The 17,066-nt window shown below is 37.3% G+C and overlaps 1 protein-coding gene across 2 annotated transcripts in view; it reads right to left on the bottom strand.

The window, feature by feature from the left end:
- Positions 1-17,066, bottom strand: part of LOC150076733 (MAPK regulated corepressor interacting protein 2-like) — a 94,994-nt gene that overhangs the window by 26,099 nt on the left and 51,829 nt on the right. For both annotated transcript variants that reach the window (XM_090386189.1, XM_090386188.1), the window contains exons 3-4: positions 16,821-16,933; positions 10,189-10,245 (exon numbers count right to left, since the gene is read on the bottom strand). In XM_090386189.1, the coding sequence (XP_090242315.1) occupies positions 10,189-10,245; positions 16,821-16,933 (170 nt within the window). The remainder of the gene's footprint in view (positions 1-10,188; positions 10,246-16,820; positions 16,934-17,066) is intronic.

Genomic DNA, 17,066 nt, shown 5'->3' with positions numbered 1-17,066 from the left:
ATATATATACACACACTGCACTACCATTAATATCCATACATCCACATTTGATAGTTGATGTCTACAAAAGCACCACACATTAGATAACTAATTATGCTCATCGTGATCAATGGAGATAACAAACTTCCAGCACAGAATGATAATAGTGCCACACAAGCATATTACAATGGTACTGAAGATCCTAAGGCTAACAATTGCTAATGTGATCTACAAAAAGAAGTGGACTGGTGCTGAAACTCATGAAACAACCCAGAAAAACCTTTGAAGCTGATGGAATGTGACAGGAGAGCTGTGCAAAGAATTGTCTGTTCAGAATGCATGTCAATGTTGTTGCAATGCACAGTTGCCCTCGGTGAGATGATTGGGACATGTTGGAACCTGTACAGGGCACAGGATTTCATTATTAACTTTCCTGGCTGCCTGTTTTCATAAATGACATTGATGAGGGGATAGAAGGCATAATCTCAAAATTTGCAGATGATGTAAAGATTGGCAGAGTCATTAATGATCAGTGTTACGCAGTGCTCCTTCTGGATGACATGAAGAGACTTCAAAGGTGGTCAGAGAAGTGGCAGCTTCTCTGACAGCTGTGGTTTAATGCTGCTGAATGCAAGGTCTTACACTTGGGGAATAGCAACCCACAAATAAATTATACACTTGGTGAGGTTTAATTAAAAACAGCGGAGGAGGAAAGGGATCTGGGAGTTACAATACAGGCAGATACGAAGTTTTCTGAAAAGTGTAAACAGGCAGCCAGGAAAGCCCATGGTTTCCTATCGATGATATATTGAACTCTATCATGTAGAGATGGGGAGGTCAGATTATGACCTCCTCTGTTGAAATACTCTGTTCAAATATGGAGACCTCATCTGAAAAAAAATTTTAAAAAAAGACGTTGAGGTTCTTGAAATGGTCCAAAGATGGGTAACTTGAATAGTGAGACTGGCAGAAGGATGGCTGCATGAAAAAAGACTCCGATTATGTGGGCTATAGAGCTTGGCAACCAGGCACCTCAGAGGTGATCTGAGTGAGGGTCTATAAGGCTCTGAGAGGGATTAGTGAAGTGAATGAAGGAGGAACTCTCATTGTTCTAAAGAACTCCCACCTCCAGAGCAGGATGAGCATTCTGTTCTGGGGCCCTCTACTGTCCCCTTCAACCAGGTGGCGCCTTTACTACTGCTTCCCCCCTCTTTCTCTCTACCACTTTTACCTACTCTCAACTACTACCTTCAACTTTCACTTTTTCTTTTTACTGGGCTCTCCAGGTTTGTAGCTATTGTTATTTGGTTTTTAGGAGCATTAGCAACTAAGGCCATATTGCTCTGGGGATATGTAGTGGTCATTCCCTGACCTTTCCGCATCCTCCATATTTGGTGGTCACGGGTTCGAACCCCGGTCTGATCAAGAAGCATGTGCTGCGCACTGCTGCTCCTGCCCACCTGGCTATGCAGGCACTCTCCCAGTTTGTAGCCTTAGCTACCACAGGGTTAACTGTGCCACTGCTTTACATTTCCTACTGCCTGGCCTGGCTCACCTCCTTGTGGCACTGGATGGTAAACTAGATGTTTTTGTATGAAAACACAGGCCCCTAGGCTAAGAGGCTGGATGAATAGCACAACCAACACTAACACTGCATGAACACCTGCTAACTTACATAAATCTGGCCTTTGCAGAGTTTTGTATTCATCACATTGCCTGATGTGGAGTTGGGAGAAACCCACAGAGCTGCATTACAATTAACACTATAAACTATGTTCTAAAGAATTCCAGAACTAGGGATCATAAATTCAAATTACATGGCTTGAGCTTTAGAGTAGGAGGTTTTCTTTTAGCCAGAAAATCATTGATAGCTGGAACAAGTTGCCTTTGCAGGTAGTTGAGGCTGACAGTTTGAATAAATTCAAAGGTAAACTGGATACTTACATGTGTGAGGAGAGAAGCATACAATTTGTGTTTTCTTATCTACTTGGTTGGTTTATGTTTTTGCCAGTGCAGCAAATGTAACTGTGGCTTCTATTATTATTACTATCTGCTACAATAAAACAGTTATGATGAAACTGTAAACTCATTTGGTAACGAAAACTGTAGAGAGATAAAACAAACAGAAATTTATTTATTTATTTGTTTGTTTACTTTTCCATAAAATGTATGGGAAAACTGTTAAAATTGGCAGGCATGCTTCAGAAAAATTTGAGTAATAGAACTGAACATGAACTCAATAAAGATACAATCCCACTTTTCTGTGCAAACTGAAATTTTCCATAATTGCATTTTGGATTGAAAAAATGGAGTGTGCAAACAAAATAAGTTACAGTTAGAACAAGAGGAAATAATTTAGACTCCACTGGTTATTGTTCATCAGGTGGAATTTGACATTGGACTGCACTAACAGAATTATTCTAATTAATTACCTACAGAAATGCTTTGTAAGCTTTTTCATTTGGAAAATCTCTTTGGTAATAGTTCTTTGCAGAAAATCCATTGAATAACATTTTTTTTTGCAGCAAATGTTTTAAATAATTAAACTTTAAAATAAAAGGAATATCTTGAATTATTATTGCATTTATTAAAAATAAAGTTTCTGTAATACATAGTATAGAATACAATGAAAATGAAAAATTTACAATAAAATTGGAATCATATTGTTACGAGTTTGTAGTTACACTCATAGTAATATTTAAATGTAATTTTTGAAGCATAATAATAAAAAAAAAAAAAAAACTAAAACAACATTATAGCAAAACAACCAGTTGGCAAAAACTAACAAGACTTTTGAGCTTGCTTTGATGAATACAACACTTTAAAATTCAGCTTGATTTAAAGAAGAAAGACTAGTCTTAAGAAACTGGAAGAAACTGAATTAAAGTAAAAACTATGACCCAGAAATTGAAAATGATGCCACCACCAAGTTTTGGTAAGAAAAACTTGGTGGTGGTTTTTCCTATAAACAGGAAACCCCTTTGGGCTTTGTAGGAAAAACTTGGTGGTGGCATCATTCATTTTATTTGTCCCCTTCAGGGTCCCCTAATGTGTTTAGATGCAAAGCTAGGCAGACTACACCTTAGCAACCTAGCTGCACTTCTCTGATTCTTCACTAGAAATTAGACCTCTTTAGCATTAGTAGAGGCATACGATGCAAGAAAGTAAGCTTATGCAGCATCACCCAAAAAAAGAAAAATCTCCCATTTCACTCATCATTCATTCCAAATGCCTGTCCAGCTCAGCCATAAATTTATTTAGGCTATCAACTTCCTCAACAAAAGATGGAAGTCTGTTCCACCAATCAACCACCAGCTGGCTAAAGGCAAATTTCCACACATCTATTCTACAATTGTCTTTCCTCAATTTGAATTTTTGCTCCCTCAGGTTCTTAATCTGAGCAAGAAGAAGAATCCCATCAGCATTCAGCTTGCTCAACCCATTCAAGACATTATATACCTCAATCAGATCACCTCACAGGTGCCTACTCTCCAGGCGCTGCAATTTGCAGAACTTAAGCCTTTATTGGTAAGAGCACCCCTTTGTTCCCCTCGCCAATCTTGTTGCCTTTCTTTGTACTCATTCTAGCAACTCTCCATCCTTCCTAAAATGAGGCCTCCAGACCTGTACACAGTACTCTAGGTGTGACCTCACCATTGCCTTGTACAACGGGATAATCACCTCCCTGACCCTGCTAGCAAAATTCCTTTATATCATTGACAAGACTCCGTGGCCTGCCCTGACAGCCCATCTGCACTACTCAGAGAACTTCATATCTAACTGCACAATTACCCCCCAGGTCTTTTTTACTTTCCACTTCCCTGAGTGTAGTACCACACAGTTGGTCCGTTTCTCTTCGGTTATTGTTACCCATATGCAGTGCTTTGCATTTGTCAATGTTAAACTTCAGTTGCCACTTCTCAGCCTATTTGTCCAACTTATCTACATCCAGTTGGAGTAGCATACTCTCTTTACTGTCGTTAACAACCCTGCCAACCTTTGTATCATCTGCAAACTTGGACATTAAACCTGATATACCTTCATGAATATCATTGATGAATACACAAAACAACAATGGCCCCAGCACCGAACCCTGGGGAACTCCACTAATAACTGTCCATGAAGAGCAGTGTCCATCGATTACCACTCTCTGTCATCTCCCACTCAACCATCCCTTTATCCATTGTAGCAACTTACCCTTAATGCCATTCCTCTCCAATTTGAACAGCAGTCTTCCATGTGCAACATAGAAGTCCATCAGTCCCACACCTCCAGTCCAACCCATGGACTGAAGGTGTGCAATTTATCACCAATTCACAAAGGTGGTTCAAAAGGTGACACAAGTAACTGTAGACCTGTTAGTTTAACTTGTATTCCAGGGAAAATAATGAAGTCACTGTTAAAGAAGCATTACTTTCCTGAAACCCAAGTATATGATATCAAAATTATTATTGACATTCAGTTTCTTTGTGACCACATCATAGTATCCAATCAAATTGGTCAGACAAGACCTCCCTTTAACAAACCCATACTGTGTCAACTATTACTGCAGTCGTGTCTAGATGATCCTGCAATGCTTATTTAACCAGTGACTTTATTTTCCCTGGAATACAAGTTAAACTAACAGGTCTATAGTTACTTATGTCACCATTTAAACCCCCTTTGGGAATTGATGATACACTTGCACACCTCCAGTCCACGGGGACCTCTCCTGAGTCCAAGGAAGCTCTCAAATATGGCTAAGGGTTTGTTTACTTCCTTTGCTGCCTCCTTTAATATAAATGGATAGATCCCATCCACCCCAGGTTCTTTCCTTACATTTAACTTCGACAATTTCTCTTCAACTTTGCTCTCAGTTATTACAAAATCACTTAGCTCCCTGTTAGAATCTGATAAACTTCTGGCATTCCCCTCATTGAATAACACCTCGTATGTGAATGTAGATGCAAAATACTCATTCAGTTTATCAGCTACCTGAGCATGATCATCAGTAGTCAAACCCATCTATGTTAAGTGGTCCAATCGGATTCATCCCTTTCCTTCTAGAGTTTACATAGGTAAAGAACTCTTTGCTGTTTTTCTTTGCATCCTTTTCCAAAGATTTCTCGTAATCTGCCTTCGCCTGCCTAACCTCCTTTGTTACAGACAAGCTTATATCTGCCATAGGCTTCTGTAATTTTCACCTGATAATTTATATGCATCTCATACATTTATCTTCTCTGCCACGAGCCTCATTAATTCATCTGACATCCATTTAGGCCTGAACCTTCAACAGTATTTCTTAGTTGGAATGAAAAGCCTAGTAGCCTCCAAGATTAAGTCCCTGAAGACTTCCCATTTAGAATTCAACATTGGTAACACATCAGTTGATCAGAATTTAAAAACTGTCTGAGACCCCTATAGTCATCTTTACGAAAGCAAAAGCTCTTCCCTTTATCCTTGATGGTAGTTACATCTTTAAGTAATTCCCATATCAGTACATTGTGATCACTGTCACAGTGGTTCCTTTATCTGCAAATTCTTAATGCATGAATAATCACTGCTGCTAATCAGATCAAGAGTATTACTCCCTCTGGTTGCTTCTGGTACATGATGCTGTAGAAAACAGTTGTCCAATAAATCCAAAAAAGTCTTGCTAGTGTGCGAGTGACCAACCCACAAGTTCCAGTCAATATTTGGCAAGTTAAAATCTCCCATTATAAGACATTCTGATTTGCTGGCCCACTATTTCTCAGCACAATTGCTGATTAAACTCATCAGATTCATTAGGTCTATATAACACACACCTACTCTCATTTTTCCTTTCCGAGTGCTTATGTCACACCAAACAGACTCAACATCGCATTGTCCACCAACATCAGATGGATGCACTTCCTTAGCTTTTGTGTGTTTCTTAACTAACAGCAATTAGTAAAAAATTCATAGCTATAGGGCTCAATAACTTCCACAATTTTTTAATATATTAAAAAGTAAGAGATTACTTCAATTTTTTTCGTGGAATGCTTCCAGTCAATTCTCTCTCATATGTGATGAATAAAATAAGATGAAAAAAGTGAAAAAACTAATTAATGAATTCCCTCACTCATAGAGATGTGACCAAATCCAAAGTGCAACGGAATCGAAAGCCAAGAGCCCAACCCGACCCCGAAACACATCAATCCATAGCAGCAAGACCATGAGTGCGAGAAGACATTGTGTCATAATAATTAGTTAAAACTGGTTCCGATAATAAATAATTAAAATCACTAATTAAAAACACTAAAATTACAATTAAAAAGATTAAAAGCTATTTAAAATTAAACGGATTAAAAACTATTTAAAATTAAACGGATTAAAAGTTACAATTTGCATGAATACACAAATTAAACGAAAAGCACAGCTGTTTCCCTTCCTTAGGAAGGGAAACAGCTTTAATCTTGTGATTTTAATAGTGTTTTTAATTATTTATTATTGGAACCAGTTTTAACCAATTATTATGGCACAATGTCTTCTCGCACTCATGGTCTTGCTGCAGTGGTTTGATGTGTTTCGGGATCGGGTTGGGGCTCTCAGCTTTCAATTCCGTTGCACATCAGATTTGGTCATATCTCTATGAGTGAGGGAATTTGTTAATTCGTTTTTTCACTTTTTTCATCTTATTTTATTTGTCACATATGAGAGAGAATTGACTGGAAGCATTCCATGAACAAAAGTGAGATAATCTCTTACTTTTTAATATATTAACTAACAGCATAATCCCTCCTCCCTTCCTGTCCTGTCTATCCTTTCTGTACACATTGTACTCCCCAAATTCCAATTCTGCACTGCTTATATCTGCGTGACACTTTGTCTGATATCCCAACAATATCTGCCTTTGATATCTTGACTAGCACTTCAAGCTCATCAAATTTATTAACTATACTCCTAGCATTGGTATACATGCACCTGTTTCTACTCTTAGTTACCCTAACACAGCCCATGTATTTATTTGTTCCACTATGACTCCCAACAGTCCTGGAAATCTCCATTGCCTTGCTTTCCATGCTGTTCATTAGTGAAACATTGCAAGAATCACTTTTGTCTCTGCCTGTGGCCACTGTTAACCTTTTAGTCTGTGTATAGTCTGTGTACCTTCCTGGCTGCCTTTTTATAATGCATGAAAAATTCATATTGAATTGAATTATAGTCATTAAGTTTTTCATCTTGAACTATCTTTAACTCTACCATCTCCCAAATTTGAAAGTTACTCTAGAGTTTCTGTACCTCACATGCAAGACCAACATTTAAAATAGTTCAACAAACTGATATTATGGAAGACACCACACGATTAACATTTAACAATGTTGTTGTTATTTGGTTTTTAGGAGCATTAGCAACTAAGGCTATAATTGCTCCAGGGATATGCGGTGGTCATTCCCCAACCTTTCCGTATTTGGTGGTCATGGGCTCGAACCCCGGTTTAATCAAGAAGCATGTGCTATGCACTGCTGCTCCTGCCCACCTGGCTACACAGGCACCAACATTTAACGAATGCCATCATCTAAACCATGACACAGTCTTCGTGGAAGTTGAAACTGAAGTAACAGACATGTTTACATTGCTAGTATGTACTTAACAATACCAGCTATTCATAACTGAGTAAATGGTATGATTCATGTGGTAGAACAGTAGTATTCACTTGGTGTTGGTATACACATTTTGTAAAATATGTGAACCAAGCTGTTTTAAACCCATTTTACACAGTTATATTTTTATGACATAAATTTGAACACAAAAATATTTTGCCATTTTATATGCTTTTTTTTTTAATTTACAATTAACGTCTAGCATCTCAGAAACAATTATTGGGATATGTTTACAGAAAGTTTTCTTCTTATTTTTAGCTATAGCATATGCTCCAACATGTTCTGTGTAATTTTGAAACGCCCTGTATACAATTTTTAAAGAACACAACTTTTAAAGAGGTTTTATTCACTAATTTTCTTTTAAAAAATCTTTGTTTCAGCAAGGCCATTTCATTTCTGAAATTACGCTACAGGACAAAACAAACAGATGATGTAATTTCTGAATATCTATAAGAAAATTTCTCATACCAAGCTAACCAGAAACCAATAAAGTTAGTCTGTAAGCTCACAGGCATATAACTAATATTATGTATATTCGGTATAATTCTAACAGGGAGTTAGAATTATACCGAATAATTTTGTAATAACTGAGAGCAAAGTGGAAGAGAAATTGTTGAAGTTAAACATAAGAAAGGCACCTTGGGTGGATGTGTTCTATCCAGTTATATTAAAGGAGGTAGCAAAAGAAGTAAGCAAACCCTTAGCCATAATTATGCAAACATCCTTGGACTCAGGGGAAGTCCCCACAGACTGGTGATGTGTAAAATGTATCTCCAATTCATTAAGGGGGCTCAAAGGGTGACATGAATAATTATAGACCTGTTAGTTTGACATCTGTACCAGGGAAAATAATGGAGTCGCTGGTTAAAGATGCATTGCAGGATCATCTAGACAAGACTGCAGTTTGTTTGTTGTTTGGTTTTTAGGAGCATTAGCAACTAAGGCCATATTGCTCCGGGATATGCGGTGGTCATTCCCTGACCTTTCCGCATCCTCCATATTTGGTGGTGACGGGCTCGAACCCCGGTCTAATCAAGAAGCGTGTGCTATGCACTGCTGCTCCTTCCCACCTGGCTACGGAGGCGCCGAAAGACTGCAGTAGTAATTCAGACACAGCATAGGTTTGTTAAGGGGAAGTCATGTCTGACCAATTTGATTGAATACTATGATATGGTCACAAAGGAACTGGATACAAAAAATAATTTTGATATCATATACTTGGATTTCAGGAAAATTTTTGATACTGTTGCACATGGAGGACTACTGCACAAATTAGAGCAGTATCACAGTATCGGATGACAGAGTGGTAATCAAGGGATACTGCTCTTTGTGGACTAATGTTATTATTGGTGTTCCTCAGGGTTCAGCATTGGGCCCATTGTTGTTTTGTATATTTATCAATAGTATTGATGACGGTATTATCAAGCTTAATGTCAAAGTTTTCAGATTATAAAAAGGTTGGCAGGGTTGTTAATAACAGTAATGACAGTATGTAGCAGGATCTGGAAAAGTTGGGCAGATGGGCTGAGAAGTGGCAACTGAAGTTTAACACTGACAAATGCAAACTACAGCATATGGGTAGCAGTAATTGCAGAGAAATGTACCAAGTGGGTGGTATTACACTCAGGGTAGTGAAGAATAAAAGAAACCTGGGGATAATTGTGCAGTCAGATATGAAGTTTTCTGAGCAGTGCAGATAGGCTGCCAGAGTAGGTCATGGGGTCTTGTCAATGATACAGAGGAATTGTGCTAGCAGGGATAAGGAGGTGATTATCTCCTTGTATATGGCAATGGTCAGGCCACACCTTGAGTACTGCATACAGGCCTGGAAGCCTCATTTTAGGAAGGATGTAAAGCTACTAACAGAGAAGAGCAACAACACTGGTGAGGGGAACAAAGGGGATACTCCTACAAAGAATTTTTTTTTTTTTTTTTGTTAGTTATTGGCGGCATCAGCTTCTGTGGCTATAATGCACCTCCCAAGGTTTTTGCAGTACTCTGATCCATGCCCGAGGTGGGATTCGAACCCGTGACCTTTGGGTTGCCAGGCAGGCACTTTACCCACCCGGCTAGCCCGGTCGGCTCCTACAAAGAAAGGCTTAAGTTCTGCAAATTGGAGCGTCTGGAGACTAAGCACCTGCAAGGTGATCTGATTGAGGTGTATAAGGCCATGAATGGATTGAGCAGGCTCAATGCTGATAGGATTCTTCCTCCTGCAGAGATTACCTGAGGGGGCATAAGCAGAAATTGAGGAAAGATAGTTGTCAAATAGATGTGTGGAAATTTGCATTTAGCCAGTGGGTGGTTGATTGCTGGAACAAACTTCCATCTGTTGTTGTGGAAGTTGACAGCTTGAATAAATTCAATGTAGAAGTGGACAAACTTTTGGAGCAAATGGATGGGTGAAATGGTATTTTTTTTTTTTTTTTGGCTGATGCTATATAAGTTTGCTTTCTTGCATATGCCTCTGCTAATACTAATGCCAACCAGAGCAGGATTCTACCAAGCATTCACTCCTGGAAGTGATTTTCATATTTATAAGTCAAAATACTTTTAAAATAAGAGTATATGCATATTATGTATAAAGTAGCATATATTTGCTCACCTTTTCCTTCTGGTGTGTGTTTTATTAACTCCAATTCTCTTGAAATAACTTTCCATGCTGTTGCAATGAAGGGGGAGGGAATAAAATATATATCAGTGATTTATTTACTTTACCAGCAACAATACAGAGAAACTTTTATATGAAATCTATATGAAAAAAAATAATATGTCATTCCCAACATTAAAATTCAATTTAATTTAAACTGTATAAATAAAAAATTTATATTACAAAAAATTTTTTTATTCAGAGAAATCACCAGTAATCTCATTAAAATGCTAGTGTGCTGTTTATTTAAATTTTATAGCATAATACCATACAGACATACAAACTGGAACACAAAATACCTTTTTTACTCTATTTAGCCTATCAGGTCGTTTATCTGAACCACCGCTGCCCCCCACCAAAATTACAGTATCTACTTTTATTGCACTGGTTGTTATGCTGAAATATTACTCCTGCCGCTTAATGCATTCGTTTCCGATTATTTATTCGAAGATATATGCAGTATAGCATAAAAATATTCTTAATTTGTCATTACAGGAGTCAAAAATCAAATGTTGGCTTTAGCTAATATGTGGACCCAGGACAGTCTCTCGTGACCTTGATGCATCACTGTCCGTTGTACCATTGTCTGTTGCGAGTGCTGGTTGTTATGCTGAAATATTACTACTCCTGCCGCTTAATGCATTCATTTCTGATTATTTATTCAAATATGTATAAATAAATAAATTTTCTGTTTATACTCCGGGACAACCAAACGGACAGAGGAGTTCACAAGATAGAGAGAATACAAGAAACAGCACCGTATTCAGCAGTCATGGGCTTGAACCCCGGTCACTCAAGGCACGTGTACTTATGCACCCGCACGCCTGACCACATATGCAGCACAGATAGAAAGTCTTAATTTGTCATTGCAGAAGTAAAAAATCAAATGTTGGCTTTGGCTAATGTGTGGACTTAGGAGTCTCCTGTAACCTTGATGCGTCATTGTGTTGTACTGTTGCCCGTTGTGAGCGAAGGAGTATGGGGGGGGGGGCATTGAGTGATTAGAAACAAAATGTTCGAGTTTTTGTTCGTAGCTATTTCAGAGTAAAATACTGTGTTATTTTGCTTTTTAATTTTAATACTGCTGCCCCCTGGAAAAGAGCAAAACTGGTGTATCTCTTGCTAAGATTTTTAATGCTGGTAAAGCAACCATATCTGACATAAAAGAGCAGAAAAAATGAAATTGTGAAGTTTGCTTTCAAGTTACACAAGAAAGATGGCTCTACAAAAAAGGAAAATGTGAGAGTGTTACAACTGAATCAAAAGTTTAAAAGCCCATCTGAATTTAAAGCCAGTATAGGATGGGTGAAAAATTTCAAATCTTGCCACGGTATAGAGGGAGCTTGAAATTCAAGGAGATCATGTAAATATAACTTCTCGGTCGACGCTTCTTGAGTTTTATTTTAGCTTTCCAGTTTTTATAGGCATTAAAATTTTTTTCATTACTTATTCCAAGTTTTCATATGATTGGTTTTAATTTCTGTTTCTTTAATTGATTTGCACTTTTATTGCTTGTCATTTTTTTTAAATTCTGCATTTTTACACCATAAAAATGCAGAATTACCTCTATCCATCTGTGTTCCCTACTGGATATACAAATTATTTGTTGAAATGATTTTACTTATTTTGCAATCACAGGTAGTAGTTATTTTCCCTTACCATTTCCAGAACACACAACAATAAAATGTTCCTCACATGCTTTATGTCAAGTATAATCCATCCTTGTTGGCATTGTAAGTAGTAGTAGTGGCATGTGATGCAAGAAAGCAAATGTATGAGCTTATGCAGCATCAGCCAAAAAAAAAAAAAAAATCACACCATTCCCCCCAAATGCCTGTCCAGTTCCTCCTTAAATTTATTCAACCTATCAACTTCCAAAACGACAGATGGAAGTTTGTTCCAGCAATTAACCAGTCGCTGGCAAATTTCCGCACATCTATTCAACATCTGTCCTTTCGTAATTTGAATTTATGCCCCCTTAGGTTCGTAATCTGAACAAGTGGAAGGATCCCATCAGAATTCAGTGTGCTGAACCCATTCAAGGCCTTATACACATCAATCAGATCACCGCGCAGGTGCCTAGTCTCCAGCCACTGCAATTTGCAGAACTTAAGCCTCTCTTGATAAGAGGATCCCTTCATTCCCCTCACCAATCTTGTTGCCCTTCTCTGTACACGCTCAAGTAAATCTACATCCTTCCTAAAATGAGGCCTCCAGACCTGTACGCAGTACTCAAGGCGTGGCCTGACCATTGCCTTATACAGAGGGATAATCACCTCCTTTTCCCTGCTAGCAAAATTCCTATATATCATTGACAAACCCCATGACCTGCCCTGGCAGCCTGTCTGCATTGCTCAGAAAACTTCATGTCTGACTGTACAATTACTCCCAGGTCTTTTTCATTTTCTACCACCTTAACTGTAGTACCACACAGTTAGTACGTTTCTCTGGGGTTACTTCTACCCATATGCAGTACTTTGCATTTGTCAAGGTTAAACTTCAGTTGCCACTTCTTAGCCCATCTGCCCAAATTATCTAGATCCTGTTGCAGTAGCACACTGCCATTAACAACCCTGCCAACCTTTGTATCATCTGCAAACTTCAACATTAAGCCTGATATACCTTCATCAATATCATTGATAAATATACAAAACAACAGTGGACCTAACACCGAACCCTGTGGGACTCCACTAATAACATTAGTCCAAGAAGAGCAGCACCCATTGATTACCCTCTGTCTTTTCGCACTTAACCATCCTTTTATCCATTGCAGCAACTTACCCTTAATACCATTCTGCTCCAATTTGTACAATAGTCTTCCATGCGCAACAGTGTCAAAAGTTTTCCTGAAATCCAAATATATGATATCAAAATTATTTTTTGCATCCAGTTCCTTTGTAACCACATCATAATATCCTATCAAATTTGTCAGACAAGACTTTCCCTTAACAAACCCATGCTGTGTCTGAATTATTGCTGCAGTCCTGTCTAGATGATCCTGCAATGCATCTTTAACCAGCGATTCCATTATTTTACCCGGAACAGAAGTTAAACTAACTGGTCTGTAATTACTCGTGTCACCATTCGATCCCCCTTTGTGAATTGGGGATACATTTGCACATCTCCAGTCGATGGGAACCTCCCCTAAGTCCAAGGATGCTCTCATAATTATGGCTAAGGGTTTGCTTAATTGCTTTGCCGCCTCCTTTAATATAACTGGATAGATCCCATCCACCCCAGGTGCTTTTCTTACGTTTAACTTCAACAATTTCTCTTCCACTTTGCTCTCAGTTATTACAAAATCATTAAGTATCCTGCTACAATTTGATAACCTTCTGCCATTTTCAAACCTTAATAATTCCTCACGTGTGAATGTAGATGCAAAATACTCATTCAGTTTGTTTGCTATCTGAGCAGGATCATCAACAGTCGAACCAACGATGTCAAGTGGACCAATCAGATTCATCCCCTTCCTTTTAGAGTTTATATAAGTAAAGAAATCCTTGCTGTTTTTCTTAACATCTTTTGCCAAGGATTTCTCGTAATCTGCCTTCGCCTGCCAAACCTCCTTTGTGACCTGATTACAGATTAACTTATATCTGCCATAGGCTTCTGAGTCGCTTGATAATTTATATGCATCCCATATAAATGCCCTGAGATTCAAAACAAAATGCATCAATGGCAGGATATTTCATAATCAGGAATTTCTCATTTTTGTTTTAATAGTTTATTAACAAATGATTCAACAAATTTAAAAATATGTGAACTATTATGAGCTTAAAATGTCCTAATTTCTGCTTGAATGTTAACATCCCTGGCTTTCCTCATAGTGTCTAACAAAATTTGGTAAACATATTCAAACTCTGCTTGCCTTCAGTACTGTTTTTCTATGCAAGAATAGTCCTAGTGATCAGAGGCATACTGGGTTAAAGATTCTTAACAGGGAAAACTTGTAGCAGCCTTATACTAGTGTTTATGGCCAAAATCACACCGGCCTTCATTGGTGTCTGGCCCACCAGGGTTTCCCCAGTATGTTTTATGGCCAGTCCACGCCTGCTAGTGATACCCTTTCCTGTTCATCAATGACATCGCTCAAATATGGATGAAAAAAAAAAAAAAATTAAGATACTCTTTTAAAAAATTAATTTTTTTAAGCTCATATTGCAACCCAGTTCTTTTTAGATTAATAAGTGCCTAAAGGGAATTCCAACTGGTTTTTTTTTTTTTTTTTAATATGTACATTGAGGTGAGGACATCAAAAGAAGATGTCACTTGTATATCTTGATTTGTGGACCTACTGACCTAGTGATGCAAAGAGAAAAGAAGGACCAATGGATAGCCCCTCTTATCTTTGCATCACTAAATCCACAATTTTTGTTGAGCATGTCTTTCTTTGAACAGTGCTTTTATGAATTTTAAATATGAGAAAGAGTAAATAAACCATCAGTTTAATTAACCATTTTAAACCTCATGCAGTTCAATTAGTTCACCATGCAGATGCTTAAGGTTACTAAGTCCAAGTCTTTCTTGGTAAGAATATCCTTTTGTATTTCCAAACTAATTTTGTTGCTCTTCTCTGCACTCTTTCCAATGGATCCTAAAATGAGATTTCCTGAGGTGGCCCAACCACTGCCTCATACAAAGAGATAATCACCTATTTTGTTCCTACTGGCAAATTTCCTGTATATCACTTAGAAACCCATAGCTTTTCTTTCAATCTGTTTGAACTGCTCAGTGAATCTTATGTTTGACTATACAATTACCTCTAGGTCTTCTTCGCGTATCAACTACGTGAAGTTTGGTACTAACTGAACTGTATGATATTCCAGAAATACTGTTACCGAAATGCATTTATTAATGTTAATCTCAACTGCCATTTTCAGTTCACCTACCCAATTTATTCAACTCTTGTTAGTGTATAGCATATCCCGATTACTCTCATTAATCATCTTGCCTACCTTTGTATGACTGGCAAACCTTCATCAAAATCATTCATAAATATTGAAAACAGTCAGGAATCCCAACACTGAACCCTGAGGGAATAACCATGAAGAGCAGTAGTCATCAATAACCAATCTTTGTCTCCTGACATTCAACCATCCCTTTATTCATAACAGTAACTTCCTCCTAGCTTTGCTCCCACTTGTACAGCAGTTTCATATAGAACAGTATCAAAAGCTTTATTGAAATCATAGAAATATATGAATCAATTATTTTTTCCTTCATGATGACCTCATAGTAATTGATCAGATTGGTCAGACATAACCCTTCTTTAGCAAATCTATGCTCTGATTTCCTTATAGATCCATTATTTTCCCTGGTACAGAAGTCAAACTTACAAGTCTGCAGTTAACAACTGCACCCTTGTGAAAAAGGAGTTACATTTGCACATTTCCAAACTATAAATGTCTCCTGAATCCAAGATATAGTTAAAACTTCAAAGCTAAACGTTTAGCTCTTTTTCTTCTTCTTCTTTTAATATAACTGGATAGTTTTCATCAGCCCCAGGTGCTTTGCTTTGCTGCCAATATTACAAAAAGAATAAAACATTTAATAAGAATTAAACAATTCACTGCAATTCAATTTTCCATATACTAATTTCCTTAAGTTCAGTCAGAATTCACTTACTTCCAGCCCAGAAAATGTACTGATGAAAATGAAGTCAAATGATGTGACTAAATCTCGACATTTTAATCCAGCATTGGCCAAACTGAGTGTGTGAGACCCAAAAAAAAATTTTTGCAATCATTTCACAGACAGTACAAGCGCAGCCTCTCTCTCTCTCTCTCTCTCTCTCTCTCTCTCTCTCTCTCTCTCTCTCTCTCATGTTTTGTCTGTCAAATGATGTGCAGTACCACTACAGCCGAACTGTTTGCTCATCATTGTCATTTGATTTTTTTCCCCGACTCTCACAGAGATTTGATGTGACTGTTTGTTTATCTGATGATGTATATTTTGAATGTTATTCACATTTTAGTGCTTATATGCATTGCATAATAATGAGTTAAGGTTTGTAATGAGTCAATTATTTTTAAAACCTTCAATATTTGAGCAGAAAATACTTCTATTTTCATTGCTTTGAGCATGCAGCAATGATTAGCAATAAGTTTGTAATTCCTTTGAATGAGACTGTTTATTTTTGGAATAAAAATATTAAATATGAATGAAACTGGTATTTTGAATTTGTTGGAGTATGGTTAATGCTGTTAGTTCAGTAATGTTTAAAATAATGAAGGAATTTGCCCATTTAACTCCATTTTTTATACTACTACTTTTTTCCCCCTAAGTTTATTCAAGAAATGTGTTTTACAAATACTAAAAAAACAGTTTTTTTTTCTGGCACTATGAGTCATTACTAAAACATATTGCTAGAATAAAAACCATATTATGATATGACTGCAATGGATTTTTTCAGTCATAGCTTATATTTTTTATTTTTACTGTTTTTTATACATAGATCTGTCAGCCCAGATGCAGTTCATGTTCCTGTAATAAAGTGCAATTATTACAAGGTTAAAAGGAATGCCTGTCTAATATTAAAAAAAAATAATAATAATAACACAAGTAAATATCTAAAAACAACTTACACTCATCAATATATTTAATTATTTCTTCATGCTGTGGGGTTATTATCTCCTGATGGTTCTTTTGAAGATGCAATCTTCTCCCATTGACTTGCTGAAATACTGGTTTAGGGGAACTGAACAAAAAACAAAATTTCAGGTTACAGCAAGAGGCAAAAATAAAACAGTTAAATGCAAGGCTAATTTTCGAATATAAGGTGTGGTTATTAAATAACAAGATTGCACGCAGTCATTACACACCAAGCGCTA

This window comes from Mastigoproctus giganteus, chromosome 12, assembly GCF_048544385.1.
Source record: "Mastigoproctus giganteus isolate SK-2022 chromosome 12, ASM4854438v1, whole genome shotgun sequence".
In the NCBI taxonomy this organism is placed as follows: domain Eukaryota; kingdom Metazoa; phylum Arthropoda; class Arachnida; order Uropygi; family Thelyphonidae; genus Mastigoproctus; species Mastigoproctus giganteus.
Note: the sequence above shows the minus strand (reverse complement) of the source record. Positions and strands in the feature narration are given on the sequence as shown.